The sequence below is a fragment of the Apteryx rowi genome, unplaced genomic scaffold (assembly GCF_003343035.1).
Source record: "Apteryx rowi isolate R43461 unplaced genomic scaffold, aptRow1 scaffold_905, whole genome shotgun sequence".
Taxonomy (NCBI): domain Eukaryota; kingdom Metazoa; phylum Chordata; class Aves; order Apterygiformes; family Apterygidae; genus Apteryx; species Apteryx rowi.
Window position 1 is genome coordinate 57,927 of NW_020451211.1, and position 21,069 is coordinate 78,995.

Consider the following 21,069-nt stretch of genomic DNA (forward strand, 5'->3'; position numbering starts at 1 on the left):
TCACTTTCAGTCTAATTCTGCAGCATCATACAAATTACATATACATCTACCACTAATGAAGGTTTAGCTAATCCTCTGTATCTAATCACCACTACTCTAAGCAAGAAATTAGTATGTACGAGTAATGACTGATAATATAAACTACATACGACATCTTTAAGTTGAGTTGGCTAGAAAATACAATTTTTTTTTCCTTCAGAAGACTACGCTTTTTGGAAGAAAAATCATCAAAAAGCTTTAAAAAATGTTTTGGCTACTGAAAAACTCCATTCTAGGATTAACAAAATGGAATTATCTAGTTTGCTTCTAACTTCCCAACAACCTAACTAGTTAGAGGCTTGGAAAGCTTGTCAGTGTTTCAATTTCCTCTACTTCACAAGTATACATGAAATTTCATGCATTTAGAAATGCTCACAAATTTCACACAGTATTAACTTAGTTCAGGCTATGATATTTTCTCTTTTAAAACATTTGTTACACCTGAGCTCAAGTTTTTCACATAAGTTGTTATTGTGAATTCACAAGCTGAGTAAATTAATAGACTCGGCAACCAATCCACCTTCTTCAAAATACCAATATTGAGCACATATATTAAGTTCTAAGTTACAAGTTACTTTTAACTTTAAATAATCATCTCATCAGCATTTTATCCCATGCCTACAAACTTATCTTACCACAGACATTTTCCAAAGCACAGTGTCAATAGTTAAACAGATTTTTATTTGACAGGGTGAAAGCCTACTCAACAGCCATCTCCATTTTCATTTTTGCTTAACAGAATAGGAACAAGCTTTGTTCTAAATAGAGAGCCATTTGGCACTTTTTTTTTTTTTTAATTACAACCCGCCTCTCTCTTTCTATAATCATGTATTTTCTGTTGGTTCAATATTTCTCCTGGAAATTACAAAGCAAACATGTTCAGAAAACATTGCCCTAACACAGATAAAAATAGCTTGTGATACCATAAGCAGCTGTATGACTCAGGAACAAAAATAATTAACTGCCTTAAATTTGTTCTTTGAAATTCAGAATAGTTGCCGTGCTACTTCTGGAGGAAGGCATCTACAAATTTATCAAGTGGAAAAAGCAGTCAAATTTGGGTCACATAAGCATTTTTATGCAACATTCTCCACATTTCCTATACTCTTTAGAAGGGTCCCTCAGAGAAGTTGAAGGATGCGCATGTTTTGAAAGCTGTATGATTTCAAAAGCTATTGTGGCAAGGAGAAAGACCTCTCATTATCTTTTGGTAACATATATAGACAACTCCAAGGACTTAAGCTCCTAAAGGACAGGGAGCTGTATTTGTTTAGTCAATAGACAGCTGTTGGGACTACAGAATCACAACAAAGACAACAAAGCAAAAGCAGACATGATTTGCCATTATTTATGCTGGGCATCATAACCTAAAGGACATCTGTTATTTTTACACCCCTCAGATGGGATTCAAAAGTACAGAACTCCTGGAACTCAAAGTTCTACATTAATTTTTCTTTCCTAAGCATTAACACAGTATCTGCCTACAGAGGTTGAGGACCTTTTACAAAACCTATAACTACAATACTGCATTATGCATAACCCAGAACTTCAGTTAATTTTTTGCTGTATGGGAACCTGAACTACTTAGTCACTGAGGTGTTAACTTGCATAACTTTTCTTTTTCCAAGAAAATTAAATCTTTGTATAATTTAACACATAACAAATATTTACCTGGAGATGATCCATGGTTAGCAATGCTAATCTCTTTACTAATTATTTTACTGTTTGCAATCACTGTACCAAAATTAATCTCAGGCTCAATTTCCAGATAACAGCATGGAATTAATCTGCAGAGAAAAGACATGGTTATATTTTCCCCAAAACTTGAAAATACCTTTGGATTTTTAAAGGAATTAGTTTGAACATTACAGTGAAAAAAAAGTTCTGCTTTTCTTCTAGTTCTCCTAATAATTTAATATTTATGCAACTCACTTCAGCAGTATAGTAAACACACGGCACTTATAAAAAAGATCTATCTACTGTCAATCTGTCTACTTTAATTACCATAATTATTTTATGTAACTTTAAAACAATTTAGCTTTAAGCAATCAGCTGAAATAAAATGTAAATAGAAATGCATACATTCTAATTATTATAATATAGTTATTATAGTACAAGAACTTTAAATAAATTATTAGAAAAGCTTTCATTATCTTGAGTTAGCTGCAGCACAAAATAAGTACTAAGTTAACATTTACCAGATTTTATTATCAGCTGCCTGAACTAAAATTAGAGAAAAAATGCATGACATTTTCCATTTACAGTCTTGTATTATAAACACCTTCTGAGGTTTCGGCAAAGCTTATTATACCAAATATAGGTGGAGAATGACCCAAGCTATTTGTATTATTTAAGAGCCTCAGCCAACATGATGACTTCACTGTATTGGGTACTGCACAGCCATAAAGAAAAGATAATACTTGCTTCAGAAAACTAGGGCTTACTTGAAGGTCCTAAGTTCTAATCTGTATCACTGTAACAAAATAAAGTCTGATTCAGCAATGTTCTTTAAATATAAGCCTCTGAACAGGCAGAGTAATAGAAGTACACTATATTTGCAACAAATCTTAAATAGTAGAGAAAAGAATTCTGTGTTCATTTTTCTTGTTGTGATATTCCAATTTTCAGCTGTTTAGAATGATCTCATTTTAAGACTAAATGAAGAAAAGCAAGTTTTGTGGGTGAAAATAACACAGTATACACACCAACACCTACTAGGAGAACTTTTCTCCAGTCCACAAACATCTGTTCTGCTGTTCCAGGTCCAGACCTGGAAAAGATGCTCATATCCAGCCAAGCCCGGAACCCGATTTTTAACTGTTTTGAGGTCACGTCTATCGACAAAAAACTGCAGGTTTGGTTTGATAAGAATGCTAAATGAGCATGGCAAAATGAGCCTGAGAATTGATTAGGCTTATCAAACAACTGAAAGATGACACTTTCTATATATTTCAAAATACTGCATTTCAGTGTCTCTAGTTTCACACTGTTTTCACGTCAATCTATAATGAATTAAAAAGGACCTCTTCAGAGGTCAGCTTCCATCTTTCATGTAGCATCAGAAAAAAATCATCTACTGAAATCAAGAAAGTGGATTTGTTCAGCTATGTCACGTGTTATTTCATGCAGTAAAGGACAAGATGCAACTGCAGACTGGACGAGAAAAAGGAGTTAGAGAGTCTAACAGTCCTGTGGGTCAGCTGCATCTCATGACCTGGATTACATGCAATACAGAACATTAACAGGAAGAGGAAGATAAACCTTCTTGGCCAAGCTAGGTAGTCCCTGCCTGTATAAGCTATTTCATAAAGGAGAGAAAAAAAAATACCAGGACTTGCAACCAAAGAACTTGCTCTTTGGAATACTAATATACTTTTTTAATTCTCTATCTCTTGCATAAACTTAACACAGTAAATTCTTGAAAGAGATGGTCTAGACTAGCAGGATATGGTATAGAAAAATAGGAGACAACTATCAAAATTACTGTACACTTGAGAAGACTGTAAAGAATTTGCAACATGTACCAAGTATTCCAATAGTCTTCTGAAAAAATAAGAGACCTAAGAATCTTATCCACTCAAGACACAAATAAATATTGGGTGCACAGTTGGTGTCAGCAACAGGGTTTTGGTTTCTATGACCATGGGACCCTATCTGAAGATTGACAACTGCTTGGGAGGGATGGGATCCACCTCACTAAGTGGGGCACACGCATCTTCGCCAACAGGCTGGCCAACCTGGTAAGGAGGCCTTTAAACTAGGAAGGACGGGGAAAGGGAAAGCTATAGAGATCATGCAGTCTGCAAAAAAGAGCTCAAGTGGGGATACCTCAAGCATTTGCATGCAGGCAAGGAAGTGCCTACAAGACAAGACTATGGGGAAACCTCTTGCACCCCTTCTGGGAAATCAGCATGCTTGGATACCTCTCTGAAGTGCCTGTACACAAATGCACACAGCATGGGGAACAAACAGGAAGAACTAGAGATCTGTGTGTGGTCGCAGGGCTATGATCTCATTTCGATTATAAAGACATGGTGGGATAGCTCACATGAGTGGAACACTGCCATGGATGGCTACAGGCTCTTTAGGAAGGACAGGCCAGGAAAGCGAGTTAGGGGAGTTGCCTTTATGTGAAAAAGGAAGTGTAATGTATTGAGCTGTGCCTAGGGGTGGATGAAGAGCGAGTCGAGAGCTTCTGGGTAAGGATTAAAGGGCAGGCTAGCATGGGTGACACTGTTGTGGGTATTTGCTACAAGCCACCTGATCAGGAAGAGGAAGTTGATGAGGCCTTCTACAGACAACTGGAAGTAGCCTCACAATCACACGACCTGGTTCTCATGGGGGACTTCAACCACCCTGATATCTGCTGGAAAGACAACACAGCTAGGCACAAACAGTCACGGAGATTCCTGCAGAGCATTGATGGTAAATTTCTGACACAGATGATGGAGTCAACAAGGAGAGGTGTGCTGCTGGACCTTGTACTAACAAACAAAGGACTGGTTGGAAATGTGAAGGTTGGGGGCAGCCTTGGCTGCAGTGACCATGAGATGGTGGAGTTCAGGATCCTGTGAGGAGGAAGCAGGGCGCTAAGTAGGATCGCAACCCTGGGCTTCAGGAGAGCAAACTTTGGCCTCTTCAGGGACCTACTTGGAGGAATCCCATGGGTTAGAGCCCTAGAAGGAAGGGGGGTCCAAGAGAGCTCGTTAATATTCAAGCATCACTTCCTCCAAGCTCAAGATTGGAGCATCCCTATGAGTAAGAAGTCAAGCAAGGGGGGCAGGAGACCTGCATGGATGAGCAAGGAACTCCTGGCAAAACTCAGCCAGAAGAAGGAAGTGTACAAAATGTGGGAAAATGGACAGACCACTTGGGAGGAATATAGGAACATTGTCAGAGTATGCAGGGATGYRACRAGGAWGGCCAAGGCCCATTTGGAATTAAATCTGGCAAGGGATGTCAAGGACAACAAGAAGGGCTTCTTCAAATACATCAGCAGCAAGAGGAAGACTAGGGAAAATGTGGGTCCACTGCTGAATGTGGTGGGTGCCCTGGTGACAAAGGGTACAGACAAGGCAGAGCTACTGAATGCCTTCTTTGCTTCAGTCTTTACTGCTCAGGCCAGCCCTCAGRAAYYSCAGRCTCTGGAGGCAAGAGAGAGAGTCTGGAGAAAGGAAGACTTTCCCTTGGTCGAGGAGGATCGGGTTAGAGATCATTTAGGCAAACTTGACGCCCACAAATCCATGGGCCCTGATGGGATGCACCCACGAGTACTGAGGGAGCTGGTGGATGTCATTGCTAGGCCACTCTCCATCATCTCTGAAAGGTCATGGAGGACAGGAGAGGTGCCTGAGGACTGGAAGAAAGCCAATGTCACCCCAGTCTTCAAAAAGGGCAAGAAGGAGGACCCAGGGAACTACAGGCCAGTCAGCCTCATCTTCACCCCTGGAAAAGTGATGGAGCAGCTCATCCTGGACRTCATCTCTAAGCATGTGGAGGAAAAGAAGGTAATCAGGAGTAGTCAGCATGGATTCACCAAGGGGAAATCATGCCTAACCAATCTGATAGCCTTCTACAATGGGATGACTGGCTGAGTAGATGAGGGGAGAGCAGTGGATGTTGTCTGCCTAGACTTCAGCAAGGCTTTTGACACCATCTCTCATAACTTTCTCATAGGCAAGCTCAGGAAGTGCGGGCTAGATGAGTGGACAGTGAGGTGGATTGAGAACTGGCTGAATGGCAGAGCTCAGAGAGTTGTGATCAGTGGCACAGAGTCTAGTTGGAGGCCTGTAGCTAGCGGTGTCTCCCAGGGGTCAGTACTGGGTCCAGTCTTGTTCAACTTCTTCAACAATGACCTGGACGAAGGGACAGAGTGCACCCTCAGCAAGTTTGCTGATGATACAAAACTGGGAGGGGTGGCCAATACACCAGAGGGCTGTGCTGCCATTCAGAGGGACCTGGACAGGCTGGAGAGGTGGGCAGAGAGGAACCTCATGAAGGTCAACAAAGGCAAGTGCAGAGTTGTGGGAGGGGAAGAATAACCCCCTGCACCAGTACAGGTTGGGGGTTGACCTGCTGGAAAGCAGCTCTGCGGAGAAGGACCTGGCAATCTGACCAATATGTATAAATAGCCGAAGGGAGGGTGTGAAGAGGATGGGGACAGACTCATTTCAGTGGTGCCCAGTGGTGCACGAGAAGCAACAAGCACAAGCTGAAACACAGGAAGTTCCGTCTGAACATGAGGAAAAACTTCTTTACTGTGAGGGTGACAGAGCACTGGAACAGGTTGCCCAGAGAGGCTGTGGAGTCTCCATCCTTGGAGATATTCAAAAGCCATCTGGACACAATCCTGGGCAACATGCTCTAGGTGACCCTGCTTGAGCAGAGGGTTGGACTAGATGATCTCCAGAGGTCCCTTCCAACCTCAACCATTCTGTGATTCTGTGACATAGTTTCCCAAACACACATTAGCAAGAATTAACTGCAATGAGATTCCCTAACAGATTTAATCATTGAACCATGCAAAAAATGTGATAGTGAAGATAGTAAGCTTTTTTTTTTTTAATATAGGTTTGTGAGCTTGGGGTTTTTTGTTTTTTGTTTTTTTATTTTTTTAATCAAGTTGGAAGTTACCCCTGGAAATGACTAATTCCAAATGTTCTCTTAATATTTTGTTAAAAGAAAATGAATGTGTACTTATTATATTTCAAAAAAAATAGACAATTTGAATGAGAGTTTCAGCTAAGGATTTTGGGGTTTTGTTTTGGGGGGGTTTTTTAAGTTCTGGTTTGTTTGAAGAATCAATCTCAAACCTTAAGTATAAGTGTTTTCTATGGCAAACAATTATTCACATAATTAGATTATTACACTTGTATGATATAGCACATCAACATTCCATAGTGCTGCAGAGATGCAACTGAGCACATCGTGTGGCCTCCAAAACTAGTATGAAATATATGAGACAAATCACTGAAATTAACCACTGGGGTTAGTGTCACATGTGCCAAGGAGACACTTAAAAAGTAATTTTACTTGCAAACCAAACAACTGTGATATTAAAGTCACTGAAGCACAAGAGAACTAAAATTCTCTTGGTGGCATTTCTATCAAATAAAGGGTTACAAGCATAAGCGGGGTAAGTGTTATTGCAATTTAATGTTGTGTGGGAAACTAACTTTTCCTACATTCTGGGTGAATCACTTCCCAGACTTTTTAAAATAAGTAGGTAGATGTGACTGAAGGAACTGCACAAATTGTTAGCAAAAGGTTAAGTCTTTTCATGCTTTCTTTCTAAACTGCCAGTGAATTTTAGGAAGAAACAACTTCTTTCAATAAATGCTATGAACACACACATGGAGATCCAGAAGTTCTACAGATTCTTAGAGTATTACGTAAATGTACATATTAAGCTATAATCCATGCAGAAATAAAAGCTGGAAAGTGATATAACTTCAAAGAGAGCAGACTAGAGGTAAGCTAATAGGTAAGAAATAGGCAGCAGACATTTAAAGTGCACAGCCCAAATAACATCAGCAACTTCCAAACATTTCTTGTATCATACTAAGTAATCTTACATTATATTTATGAATTTTCTAAACTTGCTCTGACATGCTTTAAAATGATCTTCCATTCTGTAGATGTACAAGTCCTAAAAAAATATTGCTAGCATATAATTTTAGCGATATTCAGCAGAGACAATGAAAATAAATATTATATTTGAACTGGACAAAACTCAGAATTTGTGGCTGATAAGAAAACTTGTTTTTGCGTCACAGCAATATATAGCACTTTTATGTAAATCTAAGTTTCACTAAGTACTAAATCCTTAACGATTTTTGAAATCAAGTATTTTATCTTTCAGTATTTTAGCAGTAGCAATGCATGTTATTTTTACTGATGTATCACCGATAATGTAAAATTATTTAATATGTCAAACTAAAAATGCAAAAACTTTTAAATAAGAAGGGAAATAATAATTTGGAATTATATAAACTTGGGTTTATTTCTCCCCAAAAAAAACATTGCAAATTTTTCCTTTAAAGTATTTTTCAAGAGTCTTCCATCAAATTAACATTTGTTGACAACTCGTATTGATAACACCATTTTAATCAAAAAAAGTTATTATTTTTCAACCAGTATTACACTGCCTGTATTATTTTCTCAAAATGCTTAATGGTGTTTTAAAAAAAATCTTTGTATAGAAAAATATATTATGTATTTAGTAACTCTTCAGTGCAATAACTAAATATCTGTCTATAAATAGTGCACACACACACACAATACAAAATGAATTTGTGGAAAAAAGTGACTAAAAGAGAATCATAAAGTATATTCGTTATTTTCACACAAAAAATTAATAAGCTGTTGTTATAGTCTGTCAATTTTTTCCTGCAAAAGCTGATTAAATTAGAATATTTGAAATACTTTAATAATGTAATGCAAGACCTTTCCAGAAAGGAGTTGCTAATAGCATTATTGCCCTAAATGAAATATTTCCACAATATTAGGCAATCAAAAAAAATTAAATAAAATAACGAGAGAGAGTTTCCTACAGAATCATTTTTTTTTCTAGGAGATATGCTCCGGGAAAGTATATTTGGAGACAGCTACTTTTTATACCTTACACAGACACACCTAAATATGACTGCCATGTCAGAGGGCTGAATAGAAATATTAGATCCCACATGTATCATGTAATATCTTAATTATTCCTTGTCTTGAAACCAAAAACAGCATTTAAAATAAAAATGTATAAAAAGATCGTCTTGAATTGCTAAGTTCTTATTAACTTAGGAAAAGCCATCCCTTTCTTTTAGGGAAAGAAAAGCAGTAAGAGTTTTGCATTTAAGTTCTTCTTAACTATACTAATTCAGGCTATTCTGTCTCAGGGCATTCTAGTATTAATGGTAATAGTAACAAGAATTTGGTATTTGACTATGGTTAAGAAACTGTTAGCCCAGAAAACAAAACATGCAACCAAAATAAGATGCTTGCTCTGAATAAATGTCCCGGCAGATCTGGAGCCTTTTCTATGTGGTATATTATACTCAAGAAAGTTACCCTGAGTTACCAGATTGCCCTAAATGTTATGATCTTCAAAAGTAAAATGGCAGTTTGATTGATCCATATGCTTTAAAACAAACCACATGAGTAACTCCAGAAAAAAATTATAATAGCATTGTTTAATACTGTGTTTAAGAGAATAGGAGCTTATAAATACCACTGATAATTGTGTAACTGAAATTGTTATTTCTGAGACTTCCAATAGCACACATTATTTTGCTAAAAAGTTTACAGTAGCTTGAAAACCCCATCAGGCTATCAAGCAATTTCTATCCTATTTGAACAATAGTACATTAAATGAACAATATAATTTTTAAGATCAAAGGAAGAAAGCAAATCAGGGAAAAAAAAGAGATGACATAAGAGGCAACCAAAATGTAGGAGTACGTATTTCCCATCTGAAGGCAAAACCTTACACATTTCAGACTACTGTGAGAAACTTTGGGGTTTGGTTTTGTATTTAATTCGTGTACTGTATATTCTCCATGAAAATTCCTTTACGTCTGTATATCATTTTTAATGTAAGCATTTTTACAAAAGCTATGATCTGCAATAGTTTATGACTCTACAGATGGGATTCATCTGTCCTGATTTAGGCATCTAAAAGCTGGACCTTTACATATGACTTAGCCATTCTAAGTTCTCTTGATAGACAAAGGACAGAAAGGTACTCCAGAACAATTCACCACATCATACAATAACCATATCTAGCACAGGTCTGAAGAATCACCTTTTGGAGGGATCCATTCATCTCTACTATCAAGAAAGCTTAGGGTGAACAGCTCAGACTTAGACATCTAGTTTTTAAACACTGAAAATGAGGTGACCTGAAGCACATCCTATACGCTTTTTATACTGAAATGTATCAAGAAAACTAAAGTTGCATTTAGAAGCTTAACAATTTATATGGGTTATATACAATATATACAGACACAGACATATATATATATACACATACACACAGCTTGACAAAAATGAACTTTTGACCTTGTTTTAAAATGTACAAAACATTTTTAGAATTAAGCAACATATGCTTTACTGCAATCCAGTTTTGTAGATATGGTCAATTACTAAATATCTTTTATATAAATGATTCTGTAAGGAGGGTAGAGATGAAAAGTAAAAGAGATTAATTTGTCTAATGCTGATCCAGGATTAGAAATTAACAGTTATCATGTCCAATAGAGATTAAAGCAAAGGCAGGAACCCAAAAACTCTAGGAACTTAGACATCACGCTGATTAATTTCTTACCTGTGTGCCACTCTTAAAAAAGTTACTTTTGTAAAGAGAGTCTCATTTGTTTTCAATGCAGTTGACAGATTAGTTACATAATCATGTGACATGAGTTGGCATGCTTTCCACAAGACTAAACCAAAAATAGTACCAGCAACATATGGAATTTGACTGTCATACCCAAGTAGGGGGATATCAACTACGTCTTCTTCTATCAAAAGAAGTAGTCTATCCTGAAGATCCTCCTCACTGTCAGGATAATATTCCACAATAGCTGTAACTTTAAGTCCAGACGCAACAGGTTTTTCTGGGTTTTCCACAATCAGTTTAAACTACAATTTAAAAAACAAATATTTAAATTAATTTTAAAACAATTCTAGATTAAAAAAAACTACACATAAGGTTCCTTTCAGCATAACATACAGATTGATTTAAAATTCACAAGTGATTTAAAAATATGCAAGAATTTTTATTAAAAGTCTTCTTGTTTATCAAAGGCCAGACTTTTTACAGTAACACAGACAGACACAAAAAATACACTAAACCATCAAATTACATGGAACTGTTGATTTAACAAAATACTATTTGTAGTCCTTCCAAGAGAGCTCTAGATTTTGCTACTGCTGCCATTAACCTTCTGAAACAACATGAAATGAAGTCAGTTACTAAAAAGATTCTCCATTAAATAGTATCTGAGAAAGTATCAGGGATTAAGTCTCAATCCAAAACCAGCAAAAAAGAGGAGACAGTGTAAGAATTTCCCTGTTGGTATGATCCATCTTCAGCTGGGGTCTATGGAAAGTTTCACACTGAGTTCACTGAAAGGCACACTGAAAATACGCCTGAAAGATCCATGTAACTCCATTCTTTTTAGGGACTGGGGAAAGAGAGAGAAACAGAAACAGTGAATACCCAAAACACCTTTTTCCTCTCTCTCTCAAAAAAAAAAAAAAAAAAAAAAGAAAAAGTCTGAATCGGTTGTTGTCTGCCTATCTGCTTATATTCAGCATCCCCTGCATATCTCTCTATCTTTCCTTGAAGAGATAACACGTGAGCAAAGCACTAGCATCTAGTAAGAATCCAGCAGCTCTCACATTCCTAAGAAAGCTTCATAACAAGGTCTAGATATTCTCTGGCATTTCAGTCTCCTTACAGTTCACATCAGTCTATGAATAACAGGTTTCTACTGTGGATGTCAGAGAGTTTCAGTTTAGTTAATGTCTATTTCTGAAAAAGAGTCAACCCAATATTCTTTAAGTTTACTGTTCTAACCTGTATCTCAAGTAAGAAAACATACAACTTACTAATTGTTCACTGTATTGTCTGAGCATCTCCTATTCCTTTAAAAGTTTCACAGCTTGTAAGTAACATATGAATATTCAGCTAAAGGAAACCTGTTATGCATGTATGGTGCGGTATATGCACCATAACTATGGGATACTTTTTGAAAGAGCAGCAAGTAGTCATAAATTCATCTCTTCTCTAAAGAGAATTAAACAGCCATGCATATTCATTCCCTGCAAGGGAAAATGGATATACTGTACTAATAACTTTTCATGAAATCTGTTGAAAACTGCTTTGTGAGCTAAATTCCTTGAAACACATTCTTTGAACATGCACTGTGATAGCTCAAGGAAGGTTATTTTTCAGTTCTTGCATTCTATGAATATAATGCCTTAGAAGATTTTCAGGTAAGAGCCATACACTTCAGAGCCATGTACACACAGACAGGAGTATAAGGTCTGGGAATGACAAAGAGCAGCAAAACAGAACTTTCTGGAACTGACTATGTAAAATAGAACTCCATAATTGTCACTGCATGCCTAATGCCTTTAAAATGCTCAGCATAAGGCATGAATCCTCATATTTACTCACAGAGGCACTATACTCAAACATTATAGCTGAGTAATCTTTTCTCTTTTCTAAAATTGATTCTGCCTCTCCACTTCTGACACACAAGAAAAACTGATGATTAAGGCTGAGGAAAACTAACAAAATGAAGAATAAGCACTGCCCTACCAAATCAAGCACTCACAACAGCTTCCAACTCACAGCAAAATTCTTCAGTGACAGCGTAAAAAACAGGCTGTATAAAGCAAGTAAATTTGCTAGTTTTAGAGAGAGATAAAATGCATATACAGTCTTAGCCAGTCTTCCCCTAAAAAAGCAAAGGCTAACTATTCAGGTAGTGAAAACTCCAAGGTACACAGTTAACCGATAATTTTGATGACTAATTCAGAGTATACTTATTCATAGCTCAAGTTGCCATGATGGAAAGCAACATCAGCTTCCATTCAACTCCCAAAGCCAGATCAAGGCTTTGATCCTAATATTGAAAGCAATTAGCAGATAAAATCTAGCTCGATGAAAGACTAACATAAAGCTCTCAAATACAGCTGGATCCATATACGTTAAAAGTCAAGGGCTAAATTGCTTAGAACTGGAAAGAAACATTTACCTTTAAAAAAATCTGACTATGAAATGTTGTTTCCAGAATTAATCAGATAAATGCAGAATCATGCTATCTTGAGAAAAGATTATTAAACTCTCTGAGAAAGCCTTCCACAAGCAAGCAAAACAAAAGTAATGCTACCTCAAAAAAAACTTAGAATACAATACAGATACTAGGTAATAGAGCTGTCAATCAACACTGTGGAAATTCTAGTGAAAACAATTACAAAAGTTGCATCCTTCAGCTGCTCTAGAATACTTACAAACTTGGTGTTCAGATCTAAAGCAAAATGACCCCTGTCTACATGGCCCTCCCAGGCCAAAAAAAAAAAAAAGAGGAACTCATAGGCTTCTTGAGGAATAAGATTTCCAGACAGCGCAACAGAACTCCAGGAAAGCTAAATAGGGTTTGTAACAACAATGGACTTGATGCAGTCCGACATGCAGGAAAAGTTTTTAACTCCTAAATTACTTCTACTGAAACTATGGATTTAATGATTTGGCAGAACAAGGAAGCCCTCTTCAGATTGCTCATGATCTCAAGAAGATAGAGACCTGGGAAGAGTGGACATCATTTCATTCTGACCTACATCAGCTATTTTTCCAGCATCATAGAAATGCCTACATTTTCTCATAAGAAGCAAAAACTAAAACACTCACTCCCTCCTTCACAAGTTGTCACACAAGAAGTAACTCTGATATTGCCTCTTATTCTTTCCAGCTTATCCAGTTATTAAATTAATTTCCAGCTCCACTTTCAAAAATCAGTGAGTCTCGTAAGCTATCAGACTTCCATGGTGGCATTTTCCATTTGCAGAGGCTCAATGCAGACAAGCATTACAGCTACCTGAGCAGCCTCTTACACGGGGCCTACCTACGTGGGCAAAGTTGCAGGCAGAAGTTCCCCCAAAAAACACAGAAAATGAAAGCAGAGCCTGATGACACACTTCTCCCTCCGGGAACGCTCTGTGCCCCAGAGAGGGTCTGACAAGCACCAGGCAGGTGGGCCTGTGCACCGGGGCCAGGACGAGTGTGGGCACCCGGGAGGGAAGGGCAGGGACCCCCAGGCAGAGGGGCTAGGGCACGCCCACGAGGCACTGCCGTTATTCACGCGTGCTGAGCAGTGCGCGCCGCTGCGCAAACACAGGTGCTGCCCCGCTGACCTGCGCGGGGAGAGAGGGGGCTCGACGCCACAAGCCCTCTGCCCCCACCGACCGGCCGCGCCGGGGGCTGAGGTGCCCCCGCCGCCGCTTCCCTCTCGCTCCTCCCGGCTACCCCTCACCTGGGGCCGGCGCGGCGGCAGCAGCTGGAGCCGGCAGCTCTCCCCCCGCCGGTTTTGGACACTGAGCGTGGCGCGGTAGCTGCGCCCCGGCACTGCGTCTGCGAAGCGCAGCTCAGCCGGGGCAACGCGCACCCCGGCCACGTCCCGCCACCCCCCCGCCATGGCGGCCCGGCCCGCTCGCGCCGGCGGCCGGCTAGGCTTGGGAAACGACGCCTTGGCAACGGACGCAAAACGCTGATTGGAAGCAAGAGAGCGGCGCTCCCAACCCCACCAATCGGACGAGCAGCGCCGGGGCAGGGGGAGGGGCGAGGGGCAGGGGGCGGGCGAAGCCTCGCCGCTTAACGGTCGCCACAGAGGGGAGGTGCGGGACGTGCAATAACGGGCTGGAGCCATGGTTAGCTGGCGATGCACCAAAATAGCCACTTCCTCTTTGCCTGTGTTTCTCAGCAAAGAGATGCTCGAGCCGATGCCTTCCCCGTAGCAGGATTTCACCAACCCAGTGAGGGTTTTTCCCGTGGGGTCTATCCTGTTCACCTGAGGTGTTTTCCTGCTACAAATTCCCTTTCAAACAACGGTTCAAAATGGTGAACCATGATACAAATATGAATGTTCTTTCTGCCTCATTTTTCTTAAATTAAAAATGGCCTGATTTCTCTTCTGGGCATTAATCATGGACACAGTCTACATAAAAGCTACTTTAGGGCACTAACAGGCCTGTTGATTGGTGGGAAGCTCGGTGCCTGCAATGCCAGTGACTACACTAATAATTCATTGTATGTGTTTACTGAGTGGTGAAAGACATGTTCCTATTCTTTATTTCTATCCCTTCCCATGCTGTAATTCAAGTGGTAAAATGAAGTTGACATGAATCCAGCACTTAAGCAGACTGGGAGGCAGATAATGAGCCACTTTGCTCTATTGCTTCAATGTAGCTGAGTAAGGGGGAAAGGGGGCCAGCACACAGCATGCGCACAAAACCTCCACACAAACATCAGTTCTGATTAACCCAAAATGTTTTGCCTCACATTGCTTCATCCCCTGAAAACGCACAAGGACTCAAACTATTTACATTTTAGAAGTCAAATGTGAGCAGTTGCAAAAATGGATGGCACAGATCGGTGGAGGTGATAAACTACAAAGTACAAAAGACAAAAAACCCTTTTTTTCAATGTGCCAAGAAACTTACTCAGAGTAAGGAGAGGGGAGAAGAGCCTTTGTGTCTGATGATGGGGAAAGATGCTAATAGGTATCTTCCCTCTTAAGAACTTAAGTAATAGCTACCCATCTGTAGATTACTGAAGAATAAGTGGGAGTATGACATTGCCAGTGCTATAAGTAAAATCCAGTCATCTGAAGGAAGTTCCTTAGAAAGACCACTTGAATCTGTTTTATGGGAACACTGATTATACTTAATTAACATAAAAAGAAGAAAATAACAAAAAGATTACCTTATCAAAGAGTTAAACTTCCCCTGCCTTTTCACTAGAGAACAGAGAACTCTCCTACACAGTTTCTTTGATCCTTGAAGGAATTCTTGAGAAAAGTCAAGGGACACAAGATCAGATCTTAGAAGTGTCTGATCCAAGCAAAGAAAGAGAAACCTCTTGAGATTTTATACAGACATCATAAAGGTGCCAAAAGGTCACAAGCTCATTAGTTTTTATTACTTTGACTTATTTCTCAATTTTCACATTAAAGTAATGTGGAAACATTGTATCTTTCTGACTACACTTTGGAAATAATAGAATTCAAATGGGAAAGACCAACTAATTCAAGGAAAATGTCAAATTTATCACTTGTAATATATTATTTCACAGCCAAGGAGTCAGTTGCAGACTTTTAATTTTTCCATTTCACTGGGCATTGTAGCAACATTTAATATTTATAGCAAAAATATTAGAAACACAAAGTGATTATTATTTTTACCCTGCTTTCTTTCATATTCATACTGCCTCTCAAAGTGGCTGCTTTCACTCAGTAAATATTTCTTTCTCTATTTTCTTCCATTTCTCCAGTTTTGAACCTCTGTTATCTGTTTGGAAAAACTCCCTGGAATGTAACAAATATGATTATTTGTTTAATAAAGTAGTATAATGAAATGTAAAAGAACAACAACAAAATATTGCACAGAAACAAACCAAACAAATTGAAAGGTAGAATCTTCCTTGTGTCGACTGTCACCAAAAGTGCTTTAAAAATATTGATAGCTTAAACAGCAGAAACTCTCCTTCAGACACTAAAATGTATCATTTGTACTTAAAATGTTTGCTTCAAATACTGTAACGATTAAGAAACTATATATCCATGCCAGCATCAGGCAGGAGCAACATCTTTTTAAAGTAATAGCAGAGACAAATAAATTTGAGTGGCTTTTGGTTGGTAAAATTTTATTTGCCAGCAGCAACTTTCTTTTCCAAGTATCATGGAATTACTCTGACAGGGAAAATACTGGATTAAAAGTCTGCTTCAAAGGTGTAGTTAAATTAGAAGTTGTTTACAACTGAGAAGAGCAAGTAAATAAGATACTTCTTAGAAAAATTAAGTACAAAAGAATGGTAAAACCGAGATCCTGCTGCCTTAAACATATGTGTAATTGCTTAAATGAGTAGCCTTGTAGACCTCAGTGGATTTGCTCGCAAGAATGCCATATTACTATGGAGATTTAGAATGCATAGAGTAATATGCTCTCTGGCCTATTGCAACATACCTGAATGAAATGGGGCTCTCTTGAACAAGGAAAACATTATGAGAAATTGCCTAATGTAAAAAGAGGATAGTTGTCTTCTATAAGTGCTGTTGGAGTTGAGACCCTGCTGAAGTAGGAGGGGATCCACAGAAGGTCCCTGTCCTCTCTGATCCTTCTGATCTTCCTGGTGTCCTGCACTCCCAGCTGCTTCCAGGACAGGTCACTAGCCTTCATTCTGCTAACTCATTTGTGTGCAGGGCTATGCACTAAACCTGATCTGTGAAACAATCCAAGGTAAAAACACTCCTACATACACTTTTTGGGGCCATCATCTTTAAATAAGATCATTGCACAGCTTCAGTTTGGAACATCAGAGTAGAAACAGCACTTTTGACAGAGTAGTAACTTTATCATTGGGAGGCTGGATCAGGCAGCAGAGGAGACAAACCTTTGAAACCAGTTCTATCCTGATCAGTAGCAAAGAACATTGTCTTTACTTTCACTTGATTTGACATAGAGATGTCCATAAAAGCTTGTATCAATTTAACTACATTTTTTTAAAACAGATTTTAACTGTGATTTAGGTTGTGTACAGAGGCCCAGTACTGCACTTAAAGAATCCTAATCCCTCTTAAAGTAATTTGGCTAGGATTCCTTCCTATTCTGCAAACCACTATATTTAAATCCTTATTGTTGCCGTCATTATACCTCATTATGGAACAACATTAGATAATGGACTCTTCTCCTTTCTTTCCTCATCTCATGCTGGCACAGTATAATTTTTTTATTAGTCATCTGATCACCCCTAAAGGGAAAATTAATGTAAAGGAACAGTCATATTTTGTTTTGAAGACAAAATCATTTATACCTAATGCAAGGGTATGAAGAATACATATTCTTTCTCCTTTATGACTAAATCATGTGACCACATTAAAGATTATTTTCCTTCCGCAGAAATTCACACTATTTTACAGCACAGTTACCTTCACAATTCACATTGCATTCACCTTAGCAGTATCAGATGCATGAATAATAAAGCCTCACAGCAAACTTCTTATGAAAATTATATCATAGTCTTCACAGTGAAGAGCAGAACCTTATATAAGTCTCCACCACCTCTAAACTTCTGAGTCGTTTTCCAACTTTTATGAGCCTGGCTCTCCAGACCTGAAATTTGTTTGACTGTTCTCTGATCTGACTATTGTCCCAGGTTTTGGGCAGAAAATCAGAATTACTTTCTTCCAGTTAATAGACAAGACTAATTTCTTTAAAGTAAAATAGCTTGTTCCTATCAAGCCATGGCCAGTGTAAAACCAGATGCAGAATCAGAAAACTTTCACCAGTCAGTTTTCCCCTGCTGTACATGTTAGAAAATAGATAGAACTGAGATATTGCTCCTACCTGCCCACATTCTGAACTGTGCACACGCAGGTCAAAGATGCTTTTGCGCAAAGTCATCTATTAGATCAGAAGTAGCTCTCACAATATAGGCATCTCTAAAAATACAGACAAATCTCTTCAGAACATATTCAACGTAGCGGGTAGAAAAAGAGGCAGTTAAAGTGATTATAAGGGTAATTTATTTGTTAGTAATTCTGTAAAAAGAAACCACAGTGATAACTGAGATAATTAAACTGGTTTGAACAAACTGCCACTCATACCAGGCATACCTTGGAGATATTGCGAGTTCGGTTCCAGACCACCACAATAAAGCGAATATCACAATAAAGTGAGTCACATGAATTTTTTGGTTTCCTAGTGCATATAAAAGTCATGTTTACACTATACTGTAATCTATTAAGTGTGCAATAGCATTTTGTCTAAAAAAACAATGTACATACCTTATTAAAAAACAATGTAATACCTTAATTAAAAATACTTTATTGCTAAAAAATGCTAACCATCATCTGAGCCTTCAGCAAGTCGTAATCTTTTTGCTGATGGAGGGTCTTGCCTCAATGTTGATGGCTGCTGACTGGTCAGGGTGGTAGTTGCCGTTATGGAAAATTACGCTCGCCAGCCACCATAACAGGGTTCAACCCTAGGTTCCCGCTGAGGCAGAAGTTCGAAGTCAGATTGGAGCAAAATAGAATTTAATGACACACGTGTGGTAATTACAGCTCAAGCTGGGTGCCTCTGAAGAGGGACCCCATTTGAACAAATCCCTGGGTAATTAGACCCTTCCAGTCTAGTATCCACCCCATAGTTCTGAACCGATCCTAATATTACAGTTCGGGATCTTCCAGTTTCAGGTTGATCCTTTCCATAGTTTCCAGGTATGTTCTTTACTTCTTATTGCACTTCTGCGTAGGTGTCAGGTGTTGATGGCCCTTTTACTCCCTTATCTTGTCCCTCCAGAATCAGTCTTGTGGTTCCTTTGTTTCTTTCTTCTGTGCTCATCAATGCTAAACTGCTTATTTCTCTTTGCAGCCGCCCACCCCCACCCCCCTTATCTCTTCAACTTGAACTGGTTCTGGGGCCTTTTCTTACTTAATATCTAGGTGAATGTTCACAGCTTGCGGCCTAAGGCTTCAGCAAATTTAGTTACTAATGCTAAGCAAGTTATGCTAAGAGATTAATTCTAGACAGCTTCAGTCCAATATTCTTTAACAGTTGCTGAAGGCTGGGGTGGCTGTGGCAATTTCTTAAAATAAGACAGCAATGAAGTTTGCCGCATAGATTGACTCTTCCTTTCACGAAGGATTTCTCTGTAGCATGCGATGCTGTTTGATAGCATTTTACCCACAATAGAGCTTCTTTCACAATTGGAGTCAATCCTCTCAAACCCTGCTGCTGCTTTATCAACTAAGTTTATGTCATATTCTAAATCCTTTGTTGTCATTTCAATAATGTTCACAGCATCTTCACCAGGAGTAGATTCCATCTCAAGAAACCACTTTCTTTGCTCATCTGTAAGAAGCAGCTCCTCATCCATTAAAGTTTTATCATGAAATTGCAGCAATTCAGTCACATCTTCAGGCTCCACTTCTAGTTCTCTTGCTGTCAGTTCTACTTCTCTTGCTGTCAGCCTGTCCTTTGAGGCTTTGAAGACAGGCATTGACTTCTCCTCTCTAGCTATGAAAGTCCTAGATGGCATCTTCTTCCAATATGATGCTGTTTCGTCTACATTGAAAATCTGTTGTTTAGTGTAGCCACCTTCATCAATTATCTTAGCTAGATCTTCTGGATAACTTGCTGCAGCTCCTACCTTGCTGCTTCATCTTGCACTTTTATGTTCTGGAGATGGCTTCTTTCCTTAAACCTCATGAACCAACCTCTGCTAGCTTCAAACTTTTCTTCTGCAGCTTCCTCACCTCTCTCAGCTTTCATAGAATTGAAGAGAGTTAGGGCCTTGCTCTGGATTAGGCTTTGGCTTAAGGAAATGTTGTGGCTGGTTTAATCTTCTCTCCAGACCACTAAAACTTTCTCCATATTAGCAATAAGGCTGTTTGGCTTTATCATCATTCATGTGTTCACTGGAGTAGCACTTCTAATTTCCTTCAAGAACTTTTCCTTTGCATTCATAACTGAGCTAACTGTTTGGCACAAGAGGCCTAGCTTTTGGCCTATCTTGGCTTTCGACATGCCTTCCTCACTAAGCTTCATCGTTTCTAGCTTTTGATTTCAAGTGAGAGACGTGCAACTCTTCCTTTCACTTGAACACTTAGAGGCCATTGTAGGGTTATTAATTGCCCTAACTTCAATATTATTGCGTCTCAGGGAATAGGGAGGCCGAGGAGAGGGAGAGAGATGGGGGAATGGCTGGTCGGTGGAGCAGTCAGAACACACACAACATTTATCGATTAAGTTCACCGTCTTATATGGGCGTGATTCATGGTGCCCTGAAACAATTGCAATAGTGACATCAACGATCACTGATCACAGATCACCATAACAGATATAATAATAATGAAAAAGTTTGAAATATTGCAAGAGTTACCAAAATGTGGCACAGAGACACAAACTGAGCACATGCTGTTGAAAAAATAGCGCCGATAGACTTGCTCGACACAGGGTTGCCACAAACCTTCAATTTGTAAAAAACACAATATCTGCGAAGTGCAATAAAGCAAAGTGCAATAAAACAAGGTATGCCTGTACTTCACTTTGTTGCTAAAATCTGAATCCAGAGAAACTGTGATTTCAACTGTGAATGCTCACCTATTTATTTTACTTCAGGAGGAACGAATGCATTTAGAATGTGCTGGAGTGAAATAAGACTGCTTACTGGTTTAAAAAAAAATTAGTATATGCATTTTCATATCAGCTTTTGGGAGTTAGAAACAGATGAAGTCCAAATAATGATGAAATATA

The 21,069-nt window shown here is 38.8% G+C and overlaps 1 protein-coding gene across 1 annotated transcript in view; it reads right to left on the reverse strand.

The window, feature by feature from the left end:
* Window positions 1–14,231, reverse strand: part of CFAP47 (cilia and flagella associated protein 47) — a gene marked incomplete at its 3' end in the record, with an annotated part of 66,173 nt that extends 51,942 nt beyond the window's left edge. Inside the window, exons 1-3 of the mRNA XM_026091484.1 lie at window positions 14,070–14,231; window positions 10,517–10,668; window positions 1,711–1,826 (exon numbers count right to left, since the gene is read on the reverse strand). Of these exons, the coding sequence (XP_025947269.1) occupies window positions 1,711–1,826; window positions 10,517–10,668; window positions 14,070–14,231 (430 nt within the window). The remainder of the gene's footprint in view (window positions 1–1,710; window positions 1,827–10,516; window positions 10,669–14,069) is intronic.
* Window positions 14,232–21,069: the final 6,838 nt, after the last annotated feature.